Below are 25073 nucleotides of genomic sequence, written 5' to 3' on the forward strand. Positions count from 1 at the left end.
GTGTGCAGCCTTCCCCGCTCCTACAGGCAGGAGTGGACGGACGGAAGTGGTCCACAAAGGTTTTAAAGGATGAGCATGTGCTACTAATAAATCAGGAAGAAACAGGCTGGAGTCAGGTGACAGAACATTGACTGTACGTTCCTGTCACTTGTGACCAAAAGAACTATGACGTCATTTCCAAGCAGGAACCATGCACCGGATTAAACTGGTGCTCAGAGCCTCAGAATGTCTCCTGGTGAGGCTCAGAGGGTGCCTGCTTCATGGGTACACTGACAGAACTTAGACTAATTCCTGGGCTCACTTTCTAAGTCAGAGGGAAAGAATCACTGGGTGTGGCTACACACCTTTAATCCCAGCCCTTGGGAGGCAGAGGCAGGTGGACCTCTGAATTTGAGGCCAACCAAGCCTACATATAGTGAGTTTAAGGCCAGCCAAGCCTACATATAGTGAGTTTAAGGCCAGCCAGGGTGACATAGACTAACTCAAAAATAATAATAACAATAAAAAGAAACTTCCTTTTCCCAAGATTCCTTTGTTATCCTTCTGTGTCGTAAGTTTCTAACTGTTCACTGTCCCTGATGTAACACAGGACAACTGTCTGTCCACAGTCCCTGATGTATCATGGGACAACTGTCCACTGCCCTTGATGCAGTGTGGGACAACTGTCCACAGTTCCTGATATAACATGAGACAACTGTCCACTGTCCCTGATGCAGTTTGGAATAACATGCTAAGAAGTGGGTTCTGGTTCTCTGTTTTCCTTGCATTAAGTGGCTGAGCTCCAATCCCATCCCCAGCATCTCTGGAAGTCACTCTCAGCTCTCACACATCTAAAAAGCTCTCTCCACCGTTAAGATGGAGTAAGTGAGAATGTGCTCCAATGCTGCGACCCCTTACTAAGGGTACTGCCATACCCTCCCTTCCCAGCACCACAGCCCTCACCTCTTCCCCAGATTCTCTGCTTCTTCAACAGTCTCAGGCAAAGACACGCCCTTGGTCTCTGGAAGAAGAAGAGTCATGGCCCCAGCAGTCAGGCCCAAAACCCCTACAAATGAAACAAAGTCCAAGAAGGTCTGTTAGAACAGGCCCGTGCTCCTTACAGAAGTGAGTGCAGTGAGTCAGAGGGCAGGGAGGAGATGCTGCTTATCTTTGAAAGTTATCAGGAAATTTTAGGCAAGAGCTGGAGGCTATCAAATAATTAGAGAAATCCAAGAGTAAGGCAAAGTAGTATTCATCCTCATATCGTCACTATGGAAGCACAGGATTCCAAAGTAGCTGGTATTTGAGTATTAGAGGATATTTGAAGTTGAGTGCCTCGTGAAAAATGTAAATATCAGAATTAAGTAGTTATTGTAGATAGACAGATGGCAATAGATGACAGATAAATAGATGGTAGATAAATAGAAGGATGTATGCATTGGTAGATAGCGAGGTGATAGATGATTAGACAGATAGACAGATAGATAGATAGATAGATAGATAGATAGATAGATAGATAGATACATACATACATACATACATACACACACACAGATGGATGGATGGATGGATGGATGGATGGATGGATGGATGGATGGATATACAAAGTCAGATGGTAGATAACAGATAATGAGATAGATACACAAACAGATGGTAAATGCATACACAACAGATGAAAGAAAGATAATAGAAACCTACATAGATGGTAGGCATATGCATGTATAGAGATAGAGATGACAGATACCTAGGGGCATAGTTACAGAGATAGGGATGCAGGCAGGGCTAGAGAGTAAGACCAACCTGTGCATGGATAAACCCTTCTTCTTACTCTCTCCTCCTCTCTTCCTTCCCTCTGCCATTCCTTCCTTCCTTCCTTCTCTGTCTCTTTCTAATTCTATTCTCTTTCCTCTCTTCCATTCACTCTCTAACCTCCTCCCTCCTTTGCTTTTCTCATGCACTGGTGTGTGCCAGGCCTGGCACTTCTCTTCCCACAACCAGACATTTATCCTTCTGCTGCTGGGTAAGCAGATCTTAGACCCCTCCTGCTCTTGGTTTGGGGACAGAAACAGTATTTCCATCTTTTCTCACTAGTCCAGCTTTACCAGCAAAGAAGACACAGAATGCTGTTGATTCCCATGTGTCTCTTTGTGTCCTTCCCCACTGGGCTCTCTGAGACAGGGTCTCCAGCACAGCCCTTGTAGGCCCTTGATTCTGGGGTTGTCCTCTCTTAGCTGCGATGAGTGTGCTGGGATGATGAAAGGGTGTCACTACACTCCGGAAAGAAATAATCATTCAAAACCATCATACCCCTAGCGATGACATACTCAGGACATACAAATGCATTAGAAAGTGGGAAATTATGTCAAAAGATCGTCCACCCATGCAATATGTGATGGATTGATTCTGGAGCCACAGGATGAAAATCTCTGGCCACTACATGGGAATTTCATCTTATTGGTTCCTGAAACACGAGGCAGAATGAGCCAAGGGGCAGCCCAAGCCCATGCTCCATCCTTGACACTCAGTCTACAAGCAACTGCTTGTAGAGTGCTCACACAATTGCCCTTCACCAGATGAAAAGAAGGAATAGCCCATGAAGTCTTACCAAACAAAATGAGGGGCAGGGCTTGCCAAACTTCCATCAGCCTGAACACCATGAAGGGAGTGAAGATCCCACCCAGGTCACACAGGGCAGAGCACACCATCATCCCGAGATTCCTGGGAAGACAGAGACCAGACAGATTGAATGCATGTGTCACCTTCAAGGTGTGAACGGCATCCTAGAGCAGGCACAAGATCAGCAGGGGTTGAGTGCCCAGCACCCCAAAACCATAGGAGTGAGAAGAGCTGGGTGCAAAGAAGGCAGCAGGCTAGCATGGAGATGGGTACAGACTGATCCCGGCCCAGATGGCTGTAAAAGTCTGCCTCTGGAATTGTACTCTCAGGAGCTTAGCCCTCACTCTCCCAGAGGTCAGCTCACAGCCAATGGAGATGAGAAAGCACACGTGTTCTATGACTTAAACTGTATCTGCACCCCACTCCTGTCCCAGAGCTTCGATATGTTGTCACTTGGGAAGAGAACACAGTATCTGTGTGTGGCTAAGTTTAGTAAGACCCAGATTCATACCAGGCGAAGCCTGCCATCAACACCAAAATGAGTCTGGTGTGTGTGAAGAAGACAGCTACTCAGTACAGACATCCTTGTGAATAAGAAGGGGTCTGTGTGGATCAAATACTATTTCTTTGAATCATGAGTGCTTACAGAGTAATGGGCAGCTGTCTTAGTCAGGATTTTTATTCTTGCACAAAACATCATGACCGAGAAGCAAGTTGGGGAGGAAAGGATTTATTCAGCTTACACTTCCACATTGCTGTTCATCACCAAACGAAGTCAGGACAGGAACTCACACAGGGCAGAAACCTGGAGGCAGGAGCCGATGCAGAGGCCATGGAAGAATGCTTCTTCCTGGGTTGCTCCCCTGGCTTGCTTAGCTTGCTTTCTTATAGAACCCAGGACTTCTAGTCCAGGGATGGTACCACCCACAATGGGTTGGGCCCTCTCTCCTTGATCACTAATTAAGAAAATGCCTTACCACTGGATCTCATGGAGGCATTTCCTCAAGGGAGGCTCCTTTCTCTCTGATAACACCAACTTGTGTCAAGTTGACATACAAAACCAGCCAGTACACAGCCAAAATGAATGCCTTTTGCTATACGCATTTGATTCAACTGACTATCAATACTGGAACTCGTGTGGCTGTGCACGGTTGTTCCTGGCTGTCCAGCTTCCTCTCCTACTTTCCGTGAACACTCATCATCCTATGCACAGTAGGAAGGATCATTAAGGAAGGTAGCAATAGCCGCCTCCATAGAGGACCAGGCTTGGTAACTGCTATTATTTAGGGAAGTGTTTGGATGAACCTGTGTGTTGCACAATTAGTCACTGCCTGATAAAACCATTAGGACAGCAGTTCTCAATCTGTGGGTTGTGACCCCTTTGTGATTTGTATATCAGATATCCTGCATATCAGATATCTACACTACAATCCATGACATTAGCAAAATTATAGCTATAAATCAGTAATGAGATAATTTTACGGTTGGGGGTCACCACAACATGAGGAATTGTGTTAAAGGGTCACAGCACTAGGAAGGTTGAGAACCACGGCTTTAGGAGGTATGGTCTAATTGTAAGAAGGTTGGTTATCAGGAGAATGCCTTGAAGTGGGAGATGGGGACCCCAGTCCTTTCTGGTCCTTTCTCTCTGTTTTTCTTTCTAGCCACACATTCTGCTCATAATGCTTTGTGCTATCTCAAGATCGCAAGCCCCAAGCCCACAGCAACAGGGTGAAGCAAGTGTAGGCTGAAACCTCTGAAAGAAGGAGTTAAGACAGACCTTTCCTTCTTAAAAGTTGATTACTTCAGATATTTTGTCACAGTGACACATTTGACCATTTCTTTGAATCTAGTAGCTATGACAGTAGACTTGTTTGCCTTGGTTATTTCATTTTTAGACTCAGGGCTCAAAAATACTAACATAGAAGAAGATATATATATCCATCTCTCTATCTCTCTGAGTATTTTGTTGCTTGCATGGTTTGATGTTTTGTTGATTTGATTTTTGAGACAGGTTCTCACTTTGTAACCCTGGAAAGTCTAGGAAAATGATTTCTCCTTAATTTTCCTTCATCTCCTTGTGCTTAGTCCAAGCAACTTCTTTACAAGCAAGAGTCTAAACCGTGTTCTACTAATAACGGAATTGGCAGAAGAAAGCAAAGAGTAGGCTGCCGTCATCTGTGTCTTCTGGCTCACTGAGCCACAGGCGTTAGACAAAACTAGGGAGCTGGAGTGTTTCTTAGACATTTTCACAAAAACAAATGAAGAAGAAATAGTTTATTCACAGGGAGGAGAATTTAAAGCAATAAGCAAACTTCTAACCAAGGGCAAGTTATGATAAGGGCCATTTTTTTTTACTTCAAATAAAGTAGTTGCTTTCACAATTAAAATAATCTTCACTTCATGCTAAGAGCTTAGGGCTGGAGATCAGCAGGTAAAGGTGCTTGCTGCCAAGCCCAAGAACTGAGGAAGGAGAAGGTGGAAGGAGAGAACAGCCATCTGCAAGTTGACATCTGACTTCTATACACACACACACACCCCCCCCACACACACACACACACATCCTCACATCCTCACACAAACCACACACGCGGGCACTCACATACAACACACACACACACACACACACACACATGTTTTAAATAAGTTTGTAAACTACTGGTGGCAGTGAACTCACGCACAGACCCTGGACGTCACCAGGGGCTAGGAAAAGCAGAGCGACCGTGATGCCTCTACCTCCCAGGAGGACCTCAAACTGGCCCCACTAAACACTGGCCTCCATCCCCTACATATGCCTGGAGGATGCAAAAAAGGATTGCATCTTTGTAAAAATAATTTTTATAAATATAAAATTAAACACAGTCCAGTGCTGGTAGTGCATGCCTTTAATCCCAACACTTGGGAGGCAGAGGCAAGTGGATCTCTGAGTTCGAGGCCAGCCTGGTCTACAGAAAAAGTTCACAGAGAAACCCTGTCTTGAAAATAAAATAAAATAAAATAAAATAAAATAAAATAAAATAAAATAAAATAAAATAAAACACATGGTCATCTAACTCTGACCCTCCAATCCCACTCCTGTGCTCCCCCGATTCAAACACTTGTCCATTCAAAGGCTGCAGGATGTTGATGGTAGCTGACCTGTTATCCTATGTGGGCAGCTAGGATGGAGAAGCAGGTACAAGGACACTCACATTCTAGAATACTTTTCAGGAAAGAACAAGGCATTGATAAATGCAGTAAGGTGAATACAGCCCATCACAATCAGTGACAGAAGTCAAACACAGGTCTACATGTCATGGCCTTTCATTTGCTGACGATCTGGAGAAGGCAAAACTACGCAAACACAGCCAGGCATTGAAGAGTAATACACGTAAACATATATGTGCGTATGACCCACACGTCACCCAAAGTCACGCAGCTGTATTTTAGAAAAGGCCAATTTCACTCTATGAATCTGAGACTTTAAGGAGAAAGAGAGTTCTTCAATACCAAAGCAGGACAACAAGAGTAAAAAAGATGTTGGACTATGTGAAAATGTAACACGTGAGCTCATCAGGGCAGCAGTCCACAGAGTGGCAACCTCCTGAGTGGACGGTGATTACATTCAAGTCCAGTGTCTGATGAGGGCCTGATATGCAGAATATATAAAAAACCACAACCCAACAACAGCAAAGATGGCCCAATAACGGAAATTACCTCACTAGTCATCTCTCTACAAACAAGAGACTGAGTCACTAGGAGCGGGCCTTGGTTTTATAGTCTGACCTCCCTTCCTGTTTACTACTTCCTGGCTGCCAAGGCAGAGTGACCAGCTAGCCTCCCACGCTGACAAACGATGTTTTCCCCACCATGATAAACTGTACTTCTTTGAACTGTGAGCCAGAATAGATGTTTCCTTCCTTAAGTTGCTTTGGTCAAGTATTCTGTCTCAGCAAAGAAAGGAACTAATATAGTGACCCACGCTTGGAGGCTTCTTACAGAAACACCTTGGAAATGTTGCTCTCTGCCTGGCTATCAGGTGGCTATTTCAGTGTCCAACCCCGTTTGTCGCCTCACCTGATGAAGGTAGGGTACAGCTCAGCATTCACCAGGCAGACCATCTGAAGCACGATGGTAGCTCCCATACGGCCAAGACAAGCAAGGGTAACATTCAACCAATGCAGCTCTAGGAAAAAACAAGAAGGTCGTTGAAGCAAAGAAACTCCCTGAATGAACTGGAGCTGACAGAGGAGAAGCCTGACTGAACTGGCCTGGGCTAGTTAGGACCACTGAAAGCTTCACTTGGCTATATTTTCACTTAGATAAGTAAAAAGATGTCCAGGTGACCTGGGGACTTGCTAATGACAGATCCTGGAAGGTTCCATCGTGCAGAAGAAAGACTGAAGTGTTTAAATCAGTTCTGCCTCCACCAGCCAAGCTGAACAGAAATGAGCTAAGTCTTTCTCTGTGCCTCAGCTTGCTGAGCCCCCGTGGAGTGAACCTACAGAGTTTGCAGGTAGTGTGAGAGGCAGGGATGACACAAATACCCAGTCTGGCCACATCGATGAAATCCTGGCTTGTAGTTATTACACGGGAAGATGTTGCTAGCTCAGTACCTGAGGCACAGTCGGTGTGGTGTAAACATAGCCCTTGAACTAAGCCTCAACCTAGTCTTCATTTCCAAGCAAAGAATGGGAGGTTTTGCATAGGCAGGGAGGGTATTGCGACTCATCATGCACTGCTTGGCCTGCCTTGCCACCAAAGCTCAAGCACCCATGGCTCTGACCCAAGTCCCCTAAAGTCTCTGTATTTACACACATGTCATCTTGGCCTTGTCCCCAGACACTGACTTCACTGGTACCTCTCAAAGAGAATGGAGATTTCTTGCCCATCGACACAACATGATCCCGGCTCCACTGCTCTGCCCATGGAAGGTCCACACCAATAAGGCCACGGGGACATGCTGGTATCCCTGCCCTCAGAGTACAGATAACTCTGTACTTCAGTCTGGGGCAGCCAAGGATCCACATACACTGATGTTTAGCTAAGTCACTCCTGCTAAAGCCACCAGCGTTTTGCTCCCACTATTGGGCTACAGTTGCTGTCTCCAGTGAACTCTGGGCCTCATACCACCTGTTCCCTGAAATGTCCAACATTAGGTGCTTGGATGTGAACTGTTTCTTTAAGGCCAAGCTCTTCCCTCTGAAGTCTGCAGCCCGGTCCTAGACTCCCACATGGACCTTCCCATTCTGCTTAGGTTCATCAAGGTCCCCTGGTCCCAATGGAATCAATACTCATCCTTCCTCACCCTTCTCTGGGAGTCAGCCCACAGCAGGAGCCTACTCTATTCTTTTTACTGATGAGGCCCTAGAACTCATCTAGAAATGTCCTAAGATGCTTTATAGAGGCCAAAAAGGACCACCACAGCAGGTGAACCTAGGAGAGAGCCAGTGGAGGTGCTAAGGCCAAGAGAAACCTGAGACCAGCAATGCCCTAGTTCGGACCATCAGGGAAGAATAGCCTCCACCTTCTGCACTCCTCTTCCAGGCTTCAATACTATGCAGTTTAAAAATCTTAGTTGGAATTCTAGGAATAAGGAAATGAGAGAGAAGAGAGGAAGCCTTATTTCAGAGGCACTACAGAGACTTCCCTTCATACACCACACACACACACACACACACACACACACACACACATACACACACACACACACACACACACAACTTTCATGTCCTGACCAGGATGACTCTTGAGAAAATCTGAGATGTTCGGATCTTTTCCATAACTCCCTGCATGAGAGAGAGCCAAAGTGACTCACCAGGCTCACAGTGCAGGACCCAGCAAGTAAAGGGTGTGGGGAGGAGGGATAGCAGCTCTGCCTTCACAGGGATCTACAGCTTCCAACATGAAAGGCAATGTATGTGCTCAAATTAAAGCTACCTCAAGTAACGTTGCCTGGACCCTCTGTGCAGCGTGTTTGTCCTGGGTTGTAAGAATTATGAAGCAGTGCTCACATCCGTCACTTGACCGCCATTGGAGACTTGCAGGATGAAGAGCTACAGAGGGTGTGGGACAACTGGAACACTCCCATGTAGTGGGAGTGGGGAGGAAGCAAACAGTGGCCTGGCCATCTTTAGAAAGCTCTCAAGTGTCCTCTGAAGCTAAACTGTGAATTCTGCTCACAAACATGTCCCCAAGGGAACAAAGGACCCACATCTACCAAGAAGGAATACGTAACACAGTTCTACTCCCAGTGGACAAACAGGACAAGCAATAATCAGTTGATCAGTGGGGGAGACCACACAGTATGATGTTTATATAAAGAGCGATACAATATTTTAAAAACCAGTCTATACAGTCATGTGACAGCATAGAGAAGCCTCTCCAGTGTAGTGGATATAGGCAGCAGGGGATGGGCACACTCGAAGCGGCTCCACTTATGCTCCTGGACTAATCTGTGGCAAGAGGTCAGGAAAGGTGGTTGTCAGATCAATGGTATTGATCATGAGGTGTGCAACCCAGATATCTGAATGTTTAACAAATTGAGTCATTGATTCACTTAGAACGTGCTCGTTATATGTTTGCTATACCTCAATCTAAAACTGTTTCAAGTCTAGCCAAGGTCACACCCTGCTTTTGTTCTTGTTCCAGAAGCTTATCAGAGAGTTACGACACTGTCCTCACAATTCGGTCACCTGGGAAGCGACAAAAACAGACAACTTACCATGTGGGATAAAGATCATGAGGAGGCAGGCTGCCCCCGTCACCAGATTTGATACCGCTATTGGGTAGATGCGGCCAATTCGGTCAATGGTGACAAGAATGATGACGGCCGCAGGGAATTCCACCAGAGAAGAATAAAAGAAGTCCAGGTAGATGTTGGCCGCTGTGGCCCCCACGTGCATGATGAGGCCCTGGTACAGCACGGCACAAGAGAACCTGCAAAGAGACCACAAGTCACAAGCAGCTCCAAAGAACCCAGCCAGCTGGACTAGACAGGTCGCATGGTACAAGACGCCCTGAAGTAACATGAAGAGTACCCTACTGGGAGCCTTGATAGAAAATTGTGTCCCCACAGATGTGACAGTATGTCACACAGCCATCCCCAATACACCTACTTTTAAAACTCCCCCCCCCAAATCGCTGAAACAGGAAGACAGGGAGAGATTGCAGCTGGATACTCCTACTTGCTTCAAGTTCAGGTGTTTGTGACTTTACTGAGCCCCACACAGAGTGATCTCTAACACTCATGCCTGCCACAGAGTAGAGAGCAGGTGCAGGCAACAAGCAAGCACACAGGACCTGGCAACAGGTTGCATTGTATACTTTGTATACTTTGTATAACTTCTCGTCTGTGAGTGGGATAGTAATGGCATATAGGATTTTGCTCTGTTGTGAATATTTACTGAGATAATAGACAAATGAGACGAGTATAGCTCCTGTCACACAGCAAAGGTAGGTGTAATCCTATGGCCATCAGTACCATCCTTCCAAAGTCAAAGATCCTGGGTTAGCTAGGTCTCTGGCTTCACAGAGCTGATTCATCAGGCACTGTTTATGTTCTCTCTTCTCCGACCACACCAACCCCATCCACATTCGAGGAAATCCTGCCTACATCATGTTGCCTATGTCAATGAAGACTTAAACCAGCTGCTGAAGTCCAAACTCAGAAAGACCTGTGTGTCATTAAGGGGAAGTAATACTATTATAACTGTCACCATTGCATACAACTTGGCCTTGCATGGTAAGATTTTTAATCCTTAAGAAACTACTGTTTTATCCCAGCATGAAGAATGGCTTTCAGCCTCGCACCATGACAGGTAAGAAAAAAAACTGTATAACTGGTCAAGCGGTCAGTGAATAAGTGCTGCCATCTTTTGGCAGAACCTGGAATTGCACATATATTAAAACGCTTTACACAGATTGCTTCCAGATGCCTGTGAGCTAGGTAGGCATGCTATTATTTATTTCTCACACTACCCATGAGTTCCTTGTGTCACAGACTGGTACACTCATATGGTCACATGACCAAGATGTCGAAGCAGCCCCTTGGGTTGCAGTATTAAAGAAGAAGGTGTGGACTAGGGAGACGGCTCCACTGCTAACGTGCTTTCTGTACAAGATGAATTCAGAGACTCAGCACCATTGTCAAAAGCCAGTGTGCCGGTGCATTCTGCAACCTCAGAGCTGGGGAAGCACAAACCAGCCAGACAGTCTAGATGAATTGTCAAGCTCCGGGTTCAGTGAGAGACTTTGCCTCAAAAAAATAAGGTGAGGAATGATAGAAGATATCTAGTATTGACCCTGAGCCTTATAGTCACAGACAGACAGGCAGGCAGGCAGGCAGACAGACAGACAGACAGACAGACAGACACTAAGCAGGTAGAGAGGATGGAAGAGAGATGTGGGGGTCATCCTGGGTCTGAGCCACAGGAGGCCAAATAGGTCCCAAGAAGGAATGCAGCTCCATTCCTGATGGGTTCAGAAGCCAATGAAAAGCACAGGAAACTAAGAAAGCATAGCTGCCTTGCCGTGTGCAGTCCCAGGGAGGTGGGTGGATGCCGGCTGCCGTGGATCACGAGATAGCCCTTCTCAAGGTTCCTTGTGTAATAGAAAGTATGCACACACGAGAAACGGCAGATCCTGATGCACTCTGGAGGCCAAGTTTATACAGAGCTCGTTGAGGGGCCATGTGACAGGAGCGAGGAAATGGAGCCATCTTCCTGGGGGGAGTGTGTTTGGGATGCAGATGGGAAGGACAGCAGAGCAAGCCACTGTTCCTCTCTGCAGTGGGTCACAGGGGCTACATGGATGAGACACACTCTTGAGTCAAACATAGAATAGTCAAGTGAACAGCTGTAACACCCATGGCTGGACATGGGACCCCAGTAAGAGAGATAAAGGACGCCAAGGAGTGGAAGAGTGGGGAGCCCGGTGTCTAAAAAGACCAGAGGAATCCATGAAACAATGATTACTCATTTACCAAACATTTACCACAAGCCTACTATGTGCCAGGTAATACCCTACTAGCTTGCCTCTTTGTTCCACTAAAACATGACACAGAAAAGCAAACAGGGGTGCAGAGCAGTTGTTGTGTAAGAAAGGAGGCCCAGAGCCCGGCAGCTTGGCCTTAGTCACTAAGAGAGTAGCTTAAGACTCAGTGTGTTTTGGGAAGACAGCCATGTATTAAGAACTGTCTGATGTCCTGGGGTAATGGGTAGAATTCTAGAATTTCTTCCTCGTGAAAACAGGTAGGAGCCCACAAACTGCCCCTAGCAGGCATAAGAAAAAGTATATCTGCATACTACAAGGTCCTTACCCATGAACCAAGGGTGCACAAGGACCCAGAAGTGGACCACACAGTTCTCAGATGTGGGGAGGGGCACATAAAGGCACGAAGAAGCTATTGAAGTCTTCCCTATCCCACATCATGTCAAGATTCAACTGGCCCAAAAAAATAAGATACTTAGACTGGGGTAGCCTCAGACATTCTTTGTGCTTCTTCGCCTTTTTTCAGTGTTAGTCTCTCCCATTCTTAAAAACCGGGGAGCAAAAAGGCCTTTGGAAGACCCTAGGACTGTGCTCAGCTCCTCTCTGCGCAAGAGCTCATTGGTACCCAGCATTTGGAGAATAGCAGACCAGCCCCAGGGGATGTGTAGGAAAGATGCTCACCATAGATACATCAGGATGAAGGTGTGCTTCCTCAGGTTGGGAGTGCGGAACAGGTCGAAAAACGAAGGACTCAGTTTTTCTGAGGCATCCTCCTCAAGGCAGAGCATCTGGGAGAGACTCAGGCATCACCACACCTGGTCTGTATGCCCATGACAGTCCCCAGAGACGGGACCCATGTAGATCATGCCCCAACCCCACCAAGAGGAGAACCCCGTCTGAACTTGAGTACCTTCAGGTCAGCAGGGGGCACCTTCCCGTTCTTCTGTGCAATCTGTTCCATTATCCTTATTGCTTGAGTGGTTCTCTTCTGGGACAACAACCACCGGGGGGATTCTGGGACAAACCTGCAGACATAGCACATAAACTGCACTTTCCCTGAGACGTCGCCCCACCTAACCCTTGACAAGAGTGGTCCGGCACATAGCTCGGAGCAGCTCAAGATCCTCAAGGGAGACTGTGATTCCCCAAGATGCTTGTGAACAGAGGCCTCTGCTGTGGAGTGCAGTTGTGTAGCCCATGCATGTCCTCTGTAGGTTGCTGCTGCTTGGATCCACTGGCTAAGATTCACAAAACAGAAGGGAGAGGGGTTCCCCCTCACCCCTATCCCCTGCAGCCTTCTTTTTGTGAAGTGGGGTCCCATCTCTCTTAGAAGTTGGGAGTCCTCTTCCAGAGAAAACACACTGAATAGGAGCTTTACATACCCTGCCCTGAATACATAATGCATACAGTGGGGCAGCTGGACCATGCCCATTGTCCCAAACAGAAGATTCACCTGCCACGAGATTAGATGGATAACATGCTATTTCTTTCTTTCTCCCCTCATGTTTATTTTTCTTTTCCTGTTTTGGTTTTGAAACAGAATCTTACTGCTTCTGAGTTTTAGGCTAAGAGCATGTGGACATTCATCTCTTTACTCATAAGCTCTCTTAACTAAGACCAAGTGCCTGCTGTGAAACTAGACAGGCAGGGGCGAGCCTGGTTAACAGAGACATCGTGAAACATGAAGTGGGACCGGAAGGGGGTGGGGGCGGGGGCAGGGGCAGGGGGTAGAGAGAGAAAGCAGGTGACAAAGAGAGATGACCTGACTTAAAGCAGTGCTACTCAAGGGGCTCTGGGGACTGCAGGATGTAGCAGCTATGACCGTAACGAATCCTTTTGTCTGTCATCTCTGTGCTAGATAGTTCATGAAGACTATCTCCAAGGTTTCCCAGGCCCTCTGGGTAGCACAGTTAGATACTGATCCAGGGCTGACTCCCTGAGGCCTGTCTCCCTGTGGTTGGCTTGGCCTTGTGCTTCTAGAAGAAGGTACACACCCTTTGAGATAGGCAGGCTGCCTTCGGGCTTCCCTGTGGTGGCATCCCTCTTGTATCTGAGGGTAGGGTGCTCTGTGTAAGGATTGCAGCCAGCACTGTAAGGAGCCCTGGGCACATCATAAGAATGAGATGAATAGCTATGACAGAGGACGACTGTGTAGGAGTGATAATGCAGAGTCATGCCTCTTGGAAGGTGGCCTGTGTAGTGGCAGAGGTCAGCACACAGCCTTCTGTGACCCCAGAGCCCAGCCCTGCAAGCAGACACAGCACAGAGCAGAAAGGTCATGCAGAGCGAGTCACCTAGTCTCTAGCAGGGGAAGCATTACCAGTAATACAGCAGGAAGAAGAAGGTAGGCAGGGACACCGCCAGCTGGAGCCAGCGCCAGTTTGGAATGGCGTAGGCCACCCCGGCAAGCACCACTAGCCCCACTGTGAAGGCCATCTGGTACAAGATGGCTGTCGTTCTCCTGTAGCTGGAGCCAACAAACTCTGTGACTGAAAAAGAAATGGTGGTCAAAAGGCGTCCCCAGAGAAGAAAGACAGGCTTCACCTCACCCACCTCTGCTCCTGTCTGTCATTTTCTCCTTCCCATAAAAGTCTGCATTGCTGGCCTCTATCAGGCCTGATGCCACTTAGCCTGGGCTCCCAGGTTTACCAGGCCAGTTTATTGTTAGGTTTTTCTCTTGCTGCCTCTCTTATTGAATTCTTGTTATTTATGTCTCCCCTGCTGCACTTCAAGGCTTGAGCTTCTCCTTCCCAAATATTCGTAGAAACTCCGAGCTGAGATAGAAAATTCTCTTACAGTTCTGGCTCATAACTCTACAAGCCCCTTAGCATGCCTTTTGGGAACCAGGCTCTGCTCTGGGCGTTGGAAGGCAAGTGGAGTCTCTTGTTCCCAGGCTGAGGGCACTCTCCCACCCAATGGGAGATAGATAATGGGAACAGAACCCTTGCTGACTCCCATACAAAGACATGGGATGGCAAGGGAGGGTAATTGGTGGCTCCGAGGCAGAGGGACTGCCATTTTACACAGGATCAGTAGGTAGTGAGTGGATGAAACACAGCCAGAGGGGAGGGGAGTAATTTAGCCTCACAGACACTGTAGGAGTGTAAACTGGTGGCCAGGATGCGGTAATTGTCTGGTGAAGGGACTGTGTGGAGAACCAGGTGATGGAGAGAGTCGGGTGCAAAGGCAGAGGAGTAAGGCAGAGTTAGGGGTCAACAGGAAATCCTGGGGCTTGCAGGGCACTAGGAGAACCTCACTCTCGGTCGGTGTGGTGCTGTAGACTGCAGAGAGCTACAAGGACTTTATGTTCACAAAGGCTCCCTGTGTTAAGGAGTTGAGAACTGAATACATGTACGCAGCTGGGAGGTATCCATGGAGATGAGGCAATGGTGGGGTGAGGACCAGTCAAGGGTGGGGAACGAGGAGGTTCCTATGGGCATATTTCAAAACAAAAGCCAGTAACAAGATTCACTGTAGGAATATGGGGATACAAGGTGGTAGTGGTGGTGGTGGTGGTGGTGGTGGTGGTGATGGTGGTGGTGATGGTGGTGGTGGTGATGGTGGTGGTGGTGGTGGTGGTGGTGATGGTGGTGGTGGTGGTGGTGATGGTGGTGATGGTGGTGGTGGTGGTGGTGGTGGTGGTGGTGGTGGTGGTAGTGGTAGTGGTGGAATCATGGGGTGTGTGGCCTGAGCAGCTGGCAGGAGACTGGTGTGTGTCACTAAGGAAGGTCCACAGATGAACTGGCTTGGAGTTGCAGGAGTGCAATGTCCTGAGGTCCTGCTGTTAAGTAGTCTAGAAAGGAGACTGAGGAAAAGCCACCAGTGAACAAGAGGGGATGGATCAGAGTGCCATGGAGCCAACAGAAGCATCAGGGGACAGAGATCTTCTGAGACTCCTACCATATCCAGCTAAATCCACTTTGGCATCTGTCTGTAGGCCCCTCTCTAGCCTTGAGAACCAAGGGGGCAGAGGGACATCTTATCTACCTCAGTGCTCCATCCCCTCCCACTGTGCCTACAGGCAGCGCCAGCAATGTTCACAGAGGAGGTTACATCCCTGGCACTGCTCCAGGCCAGCTGGATACCCAGAAACACACCTACTTCTCAAAACAACCCACAGGGTGATAGTGACACTATTATCTGCATTTCTAAGATACTAAGGCACAGAGGGACGATGTGTCCTGCCCCAAATCCTACAGCTTCTCAGACCTGGAATGTAGGTTCGTCCCCAAGTTGCCCTTCTTAACCTATTGCTCATCATCAACATACAGGTGTCCTGGGCTAACCTGCACTACCTCCTTTTGTTTCCGTATCTGGCTATCTCATGTCCTCCTAGGTTTTTATCAAGTCAGTTATATCTGTAGCCTGGCTTGGATTGTTGTTGTTGTTGTTATTGTTGTTGTTGTTGTTGGCAGGGGGTGGTTGTTAGTTCTCTCTACAACATTAAAATAGTCTTCTACCTACTTCATTTCCTGCACACTCCTTACCAAATATGACAAATGAGAGAAAGGGATCTCATATCTATATATTAACGGACCTAGTTCTCTCTCTCTCTCTCTCTCTCTCTCTCTCTCTCTCTCTCTCTCTCTCTCTCTCTCTCTTCCTTTTCTAGACCCCACAAACATCCCTTGTTCCCCAAACCTCCACATGCACATTTGACTCACCCCCAATGATGTACCCCACTACTACCTCATCCCCGTCTGTCATGGACCCAGGGACCCCCACCCCCCAGCCCTTGCATAATTACTCAAGGTGTAGCCGGACACCCAGCTGCCCTTGCTGACCATGCCCTGCAGCAGCCGGAAGAGCAGCATGGATGTATAGTCTGGGGCCACCGCTGTTAACACGCCGGATAGGGAGGTGACCAGAGTGGTTGCCAGGAGGCAGAGCTTACGGCCAAACCTGCAGAGACAAAGAGGTATGTGGAAGGAATTAAGAAGCCAGGGTCAAGCATGCGTATAGCCCCTTGCCTACCTGATAGCCGTCTTGTCCAGTTAAACACATTTTTAAACTCCACATGTCTACGTTAGAATGATCTACCCCTGGCATAAGCCCAGGCCCACAAAGAGCTCAGACTTGGCTGCTTGCAAATTCAAACGCCCCTTGTCCACCTCCCAGCTCAAAGCATAACATTTCGTTTCTCTCAGCCCCACTCCTCTGTCCAGTCTGCATGCCCCTTGCACAGCCTCTCTGCAGACAGTCCCAGCAGCCTAAAGCTCCAACTGTCACATCTTGTCTGCACCGCCCTCCACAGTAGATCCTGGCCAGCCACACCCCTCACCCCTGTCCACTCTCCAAAGCCTGGCTCAAGTGGACTGCCTTCACATACCTGTCTGCAATGTAACCCACAACCAGGGAGCCCAGGAAGAAGCCCAAGTTCACACAGGACTGAAAAAGGTCCACTTTCCAGGCGTCTCCACACACCAGGTTAAACTGAAGCAGCGGAGAGAGAACACAACTGAGAATCATGGGAAAGCCCACTCCCATCCTCCACCAGACTGCCCCATGGAAGTTCACGTCCCCAGGTGGGATCAGTTGTGTCTAAAACATCAGCATAGGCCTAGCACCGTGCCCAGCTTCTTCCCAAAACCTTTGCGTCTGTGAAGACAGCTGCTGTTGGCTTTGCCATTAGTAGTTGGCCATGATTGGACAAAACATCATTCTAAAAAGAGCAAGAATAGATAAACACGCTCAGAGGAGTTGGGGCTGCCAGGATAGCTCTCCATAGGGAAATACAACCAAGGTCCACGGAGATGGCTCAGGGGGCAAAGTGTACAAGTGTGAAGACCAGAGTTCAGATCCCCAGCACCTACGTAAAGAGCTGAGTACAGCAGTCTATGTCTGTAGCCATAATGCTGGGCAGAGGAGATGAGCGGTTCCCAGGGACTGAGCAGCCAGGCTAGCTAAAATACAGAGCTCTACAGAGGCAGACCCCACCTCACAAAATAAGATGAAAGGCACTAGAGGAAGACACTCACGGTCAACCTCTAGGCTCCATAGGCAAACACCTATGTGCACACACACACACACACACACACACACAGAGCGCACAAAGAAACAGCCACGTGCAAAGACATGTAACAAAGGAACTACAAAGCCAGGCATGGTGGCCCATGCCTGTGATACTAGTGTAAACAGGAAAGTAGAGACAGGAAGATCAGAAGTTCAAGGTTATTCTCAGCTACAAAGTAAGTTCAAGGCTGGTCTGGGCTCTGTAAGACCCTATGTCAAAAAGAAAAAAAAAAAGGCTTGTTTGTCAGAGCATGTAGCTATTATATACGTAACTGAACTCTAGTACTAAGGTAGCAATAAATCAGAAGGGGTCAGACCGAGGCAAGACACAGGGAGCCAGCTTCATGGGGTAGAGTGTGAGAGGTAGGGGAGTCCTGCACGTGAAGAGCTAGGGGAAGAATTAAGGGACAAAGGACAGCCCTAGATGTGCACCTCTGTTTAGAGGCCTGGAGTGAGACAGGCTGGGGAAGGGCCCTCCTAGCCTGTGGTAATTCTCCTGCAGGCTTTACAACAGGCAGGGAAAACAAACAGTCAGTGTGAGATGAAAATGAAACCCAGTTGTTGGGGGACCCACATGAAGACTGAGCTGCCCATCTGCTACATATGCGGGGGGCTGCGGGGTGGGGGAGTCATGCTCAGTCTAGCCCGTGTAAGCTCTTTGCTTGATTCTGTCTCTGAGAGCTCCCAGGGATCCAGGTTACTCGACTCTGTTGGTCTTCCTGTGAAGTTCCTATCCCCTTCCAGGGCCCTCAGTTCTTCCCCCAACTCTTCCATAGGGGCTGTCCCTAAATCTGTTTCCTGTCTGTGGAATCCAGTCCCCTAACTGGGCTGCCTCAGTGGGAGAGGATGTGCCTAGCCTAGCCCTTCAGAGACTTGAGGTGCCAGGGTTAGGGGATACCGGGGGTGGGGGGTCCCCCCACCCTCTCAGAGGATAAGAGGAAGGGGGGAAGGAGGGACTGTGTGAGGGGGGACCGAGAGGGGGGGCAGTGATCAGATGTAAAATGAATAAATAAATTAACCGGGCTAAAGGGGAAAAAGAATAAAAAAATTAAATTTATCCTGATTTTATTGTAACCTTTTTTTTTTTAAAAAAAAAAAAAAAAAAAAAAAAAGGTATTCAGATAACAATTAACTCAGTTCCATGAGCACAACAATTTACGACATGTTTACACTGAGATTCTTTATGAAGTACATCTGGTTTCTTTCACAAGAAGGGGTAATGTTGACTCAGAGATAGTGCCCAAGATTTAGGGTCTAGGGAGCTTGACTAAGGTAAACAAAACGCCTGGAGGGGTCCAGATTGTCTGGGCCCAGAGATAACACAGAGTCACTTAGGCTTCAGTAAACACAAGTGACATCACTCACCAGAATGGGTTTTACGGCCTAAAAGCAGTTAATAGCGATTTAAGGGAAAAGGTTCTGGGATAAGTAAAAACAAGACTTCTGGAAGACACAAGCAGGGCCTTTCTCATCAGACATCAAAGGATCACCAACTCGTAAAACCATATCTTTCCTGGCATTCCAGGAAGAGCAGCTGGGCACCCCACACCCCCCATTGAAGAGCTCAGTTGTGTGTTTAACTTTCCTGGCTTCTCTGGTGCTTATCTGTGTGCACAAGGCCTTCTTTTGCCCTCTACACTGGCCCAAAGCACAGGGTGACAGGGCACGTTCTGAGCAGAGCTTGGACCTGTGCACAGCCAGCTCACTTTCTTTTCAGAGCTGAGGGAAACAGACTGGTCAGACTCCAGGACACTGGGCATTAGTGCTGAATGGGGCCTCTTGCCTTCCCTAGGGTTGGCACAGCTCTTCCTACCCTCCTGTCCTCTCTGTCCCTCTGCCGCGTGCTGTGGAGCCGAGGCTCGAGCAGCCTGGAGCAACACTTGAGGTATGAGAGCAACAGATTGGATTGCTAAGCAGCCTGAGGCCCCAGTTCCCCAGTGGAAGGCATTCATGCTGTGTCCCTCCTGGGGTGCTGTGAGCTCTGTGGGTAGGAAACTGGTAAATGATGAACCATTTTAATTAAATGCTAAGATCTTAGTAGCTCCTCCGTTGATTCTAAAGTTGGCCTGTGAACTACGCCCTTGTCCTACCACAGGATCAAACACTTCAAGTCTTAGAGACACTGCATTCAACTGGCTGAGGTCTCTATGACTGGCCTGTGTATTCTTTGACACAACCTCTTGTTTTTCTGAACGATACATTGCCACTCAACACCAGGAAGTAGTAGCAACCTTGCCTCCCCCCCCCCAACCTGTGCCCAGACCCTGCTATCTGTCACTCTGGGGGGTGATAAGCCCTTGAACAGCGTCACTTGGATTCTCTCTGCCTATCCCAGTCTAACACACACCTTCACGGGGTGCATGTCTCACAGACCCACTCAACATGTCCTTCTGAGGCCCCAAATTCTCCAGGTTTCCTCTTTGTCCTGTGTTCTGCCAATAGGACACACTGGGTGTGCTAGACAGTCCTGGGTGTCCTGGACCCTAGATGTTCATCCATACAATTGTCCCATGACAATGTTCTGTCTGTCACTAAAGCCAACAGGGCACAGAAACCTGTGGGACTGCTGCCCTTTGGCCCCAGTATTATCCCTTCTTGACCATTGTTAGTTTTCAATCTGATCTTTGCAAGTTACCATTACTATAGGATGTTCTATCCCCTTCCTCAAAGGTAGAGGTGGCCACTCTACCCTTGGACTGCGTGTGGCTCCAAAGAGATGCCACAGCCAGAGGAAGCCTGCCTGTCTTGACTCAGTCTCACCCCACAATGCCACCACTCCCTGAAAACCAACACTTCCCCCAAGCCTTGTTCAGTATCAACATCTAGAGCCCCTGCTCCTAACTCCACCCATCCACCGTAGCCTAGACACATCTGTGCCCCTACAGTGAGGCCAGGCCTACACAGAAGGTAAGGATAGAGGGGATGGGGGTTCCCAGGCCTGTCTGGTGCAACCCCAGGCTAGGCGGCTTTTCCAATGTACAAAACAAACTCCACAGTTTGCCTTGTCAGAGTCACCCGGGACCCCTGTTCAAACACCCATCTTCTGTAGGTTCTACCTCAGGGGATCACAACTGCAAGTAAGTTTGGGAAGTACCAACGTGGCCGCCTAAGCTCACCTCTGTCCAAAGGCTGTTCTCTATTGCTCAATGCCTACAACTGGTGGGGCCCGTGGCTCTCTCTAGCCTGCTATGTGGGCTGAGGTGAAGCCAGGGAATCACAGAGCACAGAAGGGCGGCAAAAGTTAAGGAACATCTAATTCCTTCCCCCAGGGAGCCTTATGATCTCAATCCCTCAGTCTTGGGGTGGGACCTAAACAAAGGTCATTTGTCTTCCTTCCTAAAGCAAGTTCCAACGTCCAAGGCAACGAGTTAAAAATTAGTTCTGCAGAAATGAGTAACTACACTTAGTTTCCGAACTCTCTGCTTTGGGATAAGAAGTAAAGGGAGGGGAGTTGGAAAGCAGTTGGAAGGGAAAAACAAATAGGAGGTAGTACCTGTCCAGACCAGTCTCCACTGACCTCCTGCTTTGCCTTACATGTACGTGTGTCGCCTGTGTGCCCATGTGTGTGCGTGTGCATGCTTGCACACAGAGGCCAGAGGTGACCGTTGTCTTCCTCTATCAGTTTCCACCTCATTTTTCTTTGTGTGTGTGAAACGTGTTTATGTGTGTATGCTGTGTATGTGTCTAGGTGTGTAGCTGTGTGCATGGTGTGTGTGTACATGTGTGAGACTACGGGTATGCACGTGCCATGGTATACATGTGGAGGTCATAGGGCAATCTTGAGTGCTAGTCTTACCCTCCCTCCACCTTGTTTAAGATAGTCTCTTTTTTAAAATTTTTTCCGTGTGTGTGTGTGTGTGTGTGTGTGTGTGTGTGCATACATGGGTATGTACATCAGAGGACAATTTTCAGGAGTTGTTTTTCTCCTTCAGTTCCAGGGACTGAACTCAGGCGGTCAGGCTTGGTGGCAAGGACCTTTACCAGCTGAGCCATCTCACCAACCCTTTGTTGGTTTGCCATTATGTGCACCAGGCTAGCCGGCCCACAAGGTTTGAGGGGCTTTGTTCTTCCCATCTCACTGGAGGAGCAATGAGGGTCACAGCTATGTGCTACCACAGCTGGCTTTTTTTTAAAACAGGCATTCTGGATGTCTGAACGCAGATCCTGCGTGTACATGGTGGGTCCTGTGATTACACAGTAAAGCACTTCACCAAACGAGCCACTTCCCAGCCCTCATATCTGTGTTTCTTATTACCCTTGAATGTTTCCAGATGGATACACTTGGCTTTCAAACTCAGCCCAGCACAGTGCTCTTTCCTCCAAAGCCAGGCCCTCACTGGCCCTCCATATACCACCCCATAAGTCAGCATATCACCAAGCTCAAGCCTTCCTGTGTGTGGACAGTCAAGTCTTCCAAAGACACTTCCTGTCCTCTTCAAGCTCTCCACCCCACCCCTACCCCAACCTTACACAGAACCACCTCCACCCACCAAGGTGTCCACGCCCTCTGGCCTCCATCCCTGTGCCCCGGTTTCCTATCCCACTCCCCTAAGCCAGAACCCTTTAATTAGACATGACCCGGAAATCCCATGAAGCACCTGGACCTCTTACATCCTGTCTTTCTGTCCCACAACATCTGTGTTGAATGTTGTTTCTCAAATCACTTTAGTTTTTTATCTTTTTGTGGGTTTGTTCTGTTTTTTAAAGATAGAATCTCATATCACCCAGACTGGGCTAATGAACAATGAGGTTGCAGATAGCATATGATATTTTCTTCTGATAATTGATGTTGGAAATACAAATATTACTTTAAGTTACATAATATATAATATAATTTTATTACATAGTTTTATTGCACAACAATTATTACACTACATCCCTTGGAGTATTTTTATTTATATAATATGTATAATATATGGTATATATTAAGAGACGTTATCCAGCTATGACAGTTCATACCTTAATTCCCAAGAGGGGTCATTGTGAGTTTGAGGCCAGCCTGTGCTACATAGAAACAGTTGTTGTCTATCTCAACTTCAGCTGGGCATGCTCTATTTCACAGCAACCCTACCCTACTCCCCAATGTAAATGGTCTTGTTTAGTCAGAGGGACAGTCTCATCTAAGCCTGGTGGGTGGCTCTGAATCAAGTTGGTGATAGGGTTGAAGACTTCACAAAAGGTGGGAGGTGACAAGGTGACCAAGAAAGAACTCAGGTGGGCCTGAGGGATGTAACTCAACTGGTAGAGCATTTGCCTAGCATACAGGAGGTCCTGGGTTCCAGTCCCAGGACCGCATAAACTATGAGGTGGTACACAAACACCTGTAATCTGAGCATTCAGGAAGTAGAGACAGGAAGCTCACAAGTTCAAGGTCCTCTTTGACTATGTGGTGCATTGGAGACTAGTCTGAACCCAAGCAAAGGGTATCCTGAGACCAAGCAGACAGTGTTGGTCGGCTCTTACATCTTCCAGCAGAGCATCCCTGCAAGGTAAGCCATCTTAACTCAGTGTCTGTCACTGGAAGAAGCCTGAGAGCCGATGTCTTATAAATCAAGGTGTCTAGCATTCATTCTGTGGGTAACCAGAAGCTGAGCACGCCAGGGGGAAGAGATACTGGGCTTCCTCCCTGCTGCACCCCTGCCTGTATTGAAGTTAAAACCTTTAAGGAAAAGGGAAGAAAGGAGGAAGGGATCCTAAGAAGTCCCATGTGCATGTGTGGGGGCAGGGTTGTCCAGGGAGGACCGTGGCCCATGTGAGCTGTGCCCTGGCCACAGCCAAGATATTGCTAACACAGCTTCTGATCCTGGGCCTGAGGCCTGCCCGTGGGACATGGAGAGGAGAAACATCTACTGGCACTTTCTACTAAACTCTCTCTCTCTCTCTCTCTCTCTCTCTCTCTCTCTCTCTCTCTCTCTCTCTCTGGGTATGGTGGCAAAGTCTTTAATCCCAGCACTCTGGGAGGCAGAGGCAAGGGGATCACCATAAATTCAAGCTCAGCCTGATCTACAGAGGGAGTTCCAGGCCAATCAGGACTACAGAGTGAGACCTTGTCTCAAAACTAAAACAAAAAAAGACTCTCAAAGTCAAGTGCACATTGATGGCGGAGTCGAGCCCCTTGGATGTCTTCATGGCTCCTCTAGGCCATATATAGTGCAATTGTATTTACGTTTGGGGATCGTCTTCCCAGTTTGCAGCTGATTCTTCCAACACAGGAGGTGAAGAGATTGTAATACTGCTTGCCTACAGAGAAGTCAAGGCTCAGAGAAACCGAGGCACTTACCCGACTACTATCCAGCTACTAGGAGGCCTGGCTAGTATCACATAACCTGACGGGGCAAGTCGAGGCAATTCCCATACTATCTCTCTGGCCTCTGTTTTGGCCACTTGTGACCACCTGAGGGGATGAGGGGATTCCACAGTACCAACCACAGGGAAGCAGGTAGGTACAGGGAAGACTGTAGATTCTGAGATGAGTCGGTTAAAGGAGAGAAGATGATGCTGAGAGAAGGCAGTGAGATGCTCAGAAGGGAAAGGTGCCTGCTGCCAAACCTGATGACCAGAGGTCAGCCCCTGGGACGCACAGGATGGAAGGAAAGAGAGAACTCCTACAAGCTGTTTTATGACCTTGATACACACACACACACACATACTTGCACACATACACACACTGTGACAAGCACATACCCACACACATACACATACATATATATTTATTTATAAGTAAATGTAAAATATCCTTAAAAAAAAAAAACAGGTTCCCCACATAGCAGCTATGCCTCAATGTCATCAATTGATGAGGAAAACAGAAAAGGGCCAGGAATCAGCCTGCTCCCTGCTCAGCATACAGGAAGTTGGGCCTCTCCTTCCTGCCCCGGAAAGACACTGAACCACTCAGGATTTGCTTTCAATGATTACGTTACCCATTAGTACCTCAGTGACGATGGAGGAGCCGGGAGTGTCGTACACCCAGCCATGCTCGCAGGGGCTCAGGGGCAACTGGCTCCTGTTGGCAGCCAGGCTGGACAGTGGGTCCACACAGCCAAGGGTGCTCTGGTTCCAGTCCACCTCGTACCTCATGCACTGGCTGAGGAAGGAGGCCTCACCCACAGACCCCAGGCCCGGCACAGTGTAGTTCAGCTCCTCTGCTGGGCTCCAGCCACACCGCTGGCTCAGCTCGGTCACTCCAGGACTCCAGCAGTGGTGGTCAGGGGTAAATCCCAGGAAAACGATGCCCACATAGATGGGGGCTAAAGAAGCTGAGATAAGGCATAGCAACAGGAAGGCTTGCTTCTGGAACCAGCCAAACTCTCCAACTTGCTCCAGGACATCATCCACGGTGGGCATGGCTGGGTAGGGCCTGCTATGGACTGCCACTGGGGGTGCATGCAGTGTCTCATTTAAAGTTCTTGGAACTGCGGTGGCTTCAAATCAAGCTGCTGTTCAAGCATCTGGAAGGCAACCAACCAGAAGTAACCTTTTGCCCCATGATACCAGTG

The 25073-nt window shown here is 48.1% G+C and overlaps 1 protein-coding gene across 1 annotated transcript in view; it reads right to left on the reverse strand.

Annotated features, from left to right (window-relative positions):
- LOC114625476 (solute carrier family 22 member 1) overlaps positions 1-25073 on the reverse strand; it is a 26922-nt gene extending 1849 nt beyond the window's left edge. The window contains exons 1-10 of the mRNA XM_028772748.1: positions 24508-25073; positions 16895-16998; positions 16313-16467; positions 13886-14054; positions 12476-12590; positions 12247-12353; positions 9299-9513; positions 6652-6760; positions 2585-2697; positions 943-1045 (exon numbers count right to left, since the gene is read on the reverse strand). Of these exons, the coding sequence (XP_028628581.1) occupies positions 943-1045; positions 2585-2697; positions 6652-6760; positions 9299-9513; positions 12247-12353; positions 12476-12590; positions 13886-14054; positions 16313-16467; positions 16895-16998; positions 24508-24921 (1604 nt within the window). The 5' untranslated portion in view covers positions 24922-25073. The remainder of the gene's footprint in view (positions 1-942; positions 1046-2584; positions 2698-6651; positions 6761-9298; positions 9514-12246; positions 12354-12475; positions 12591-13885; positions 14055-16312; positions 16468-16894; positions 16999-24507) is intronic.

Source organism: Grammomys surdaster, unplaced genomic scaffold (genome assembly GCF_004785775.1).
Source record: "Grammomys surdaster isolate TR1022 unplaced genomic scaffold, NIH_TR_1.0 218, whole genome shotgun sequence".
Taxonomy (NCBI): Eukaryota; Metazoa; Chordata; class Mammalia; order Rodentia; family Muridae; genus Grammomys; species Grammomys surdaster.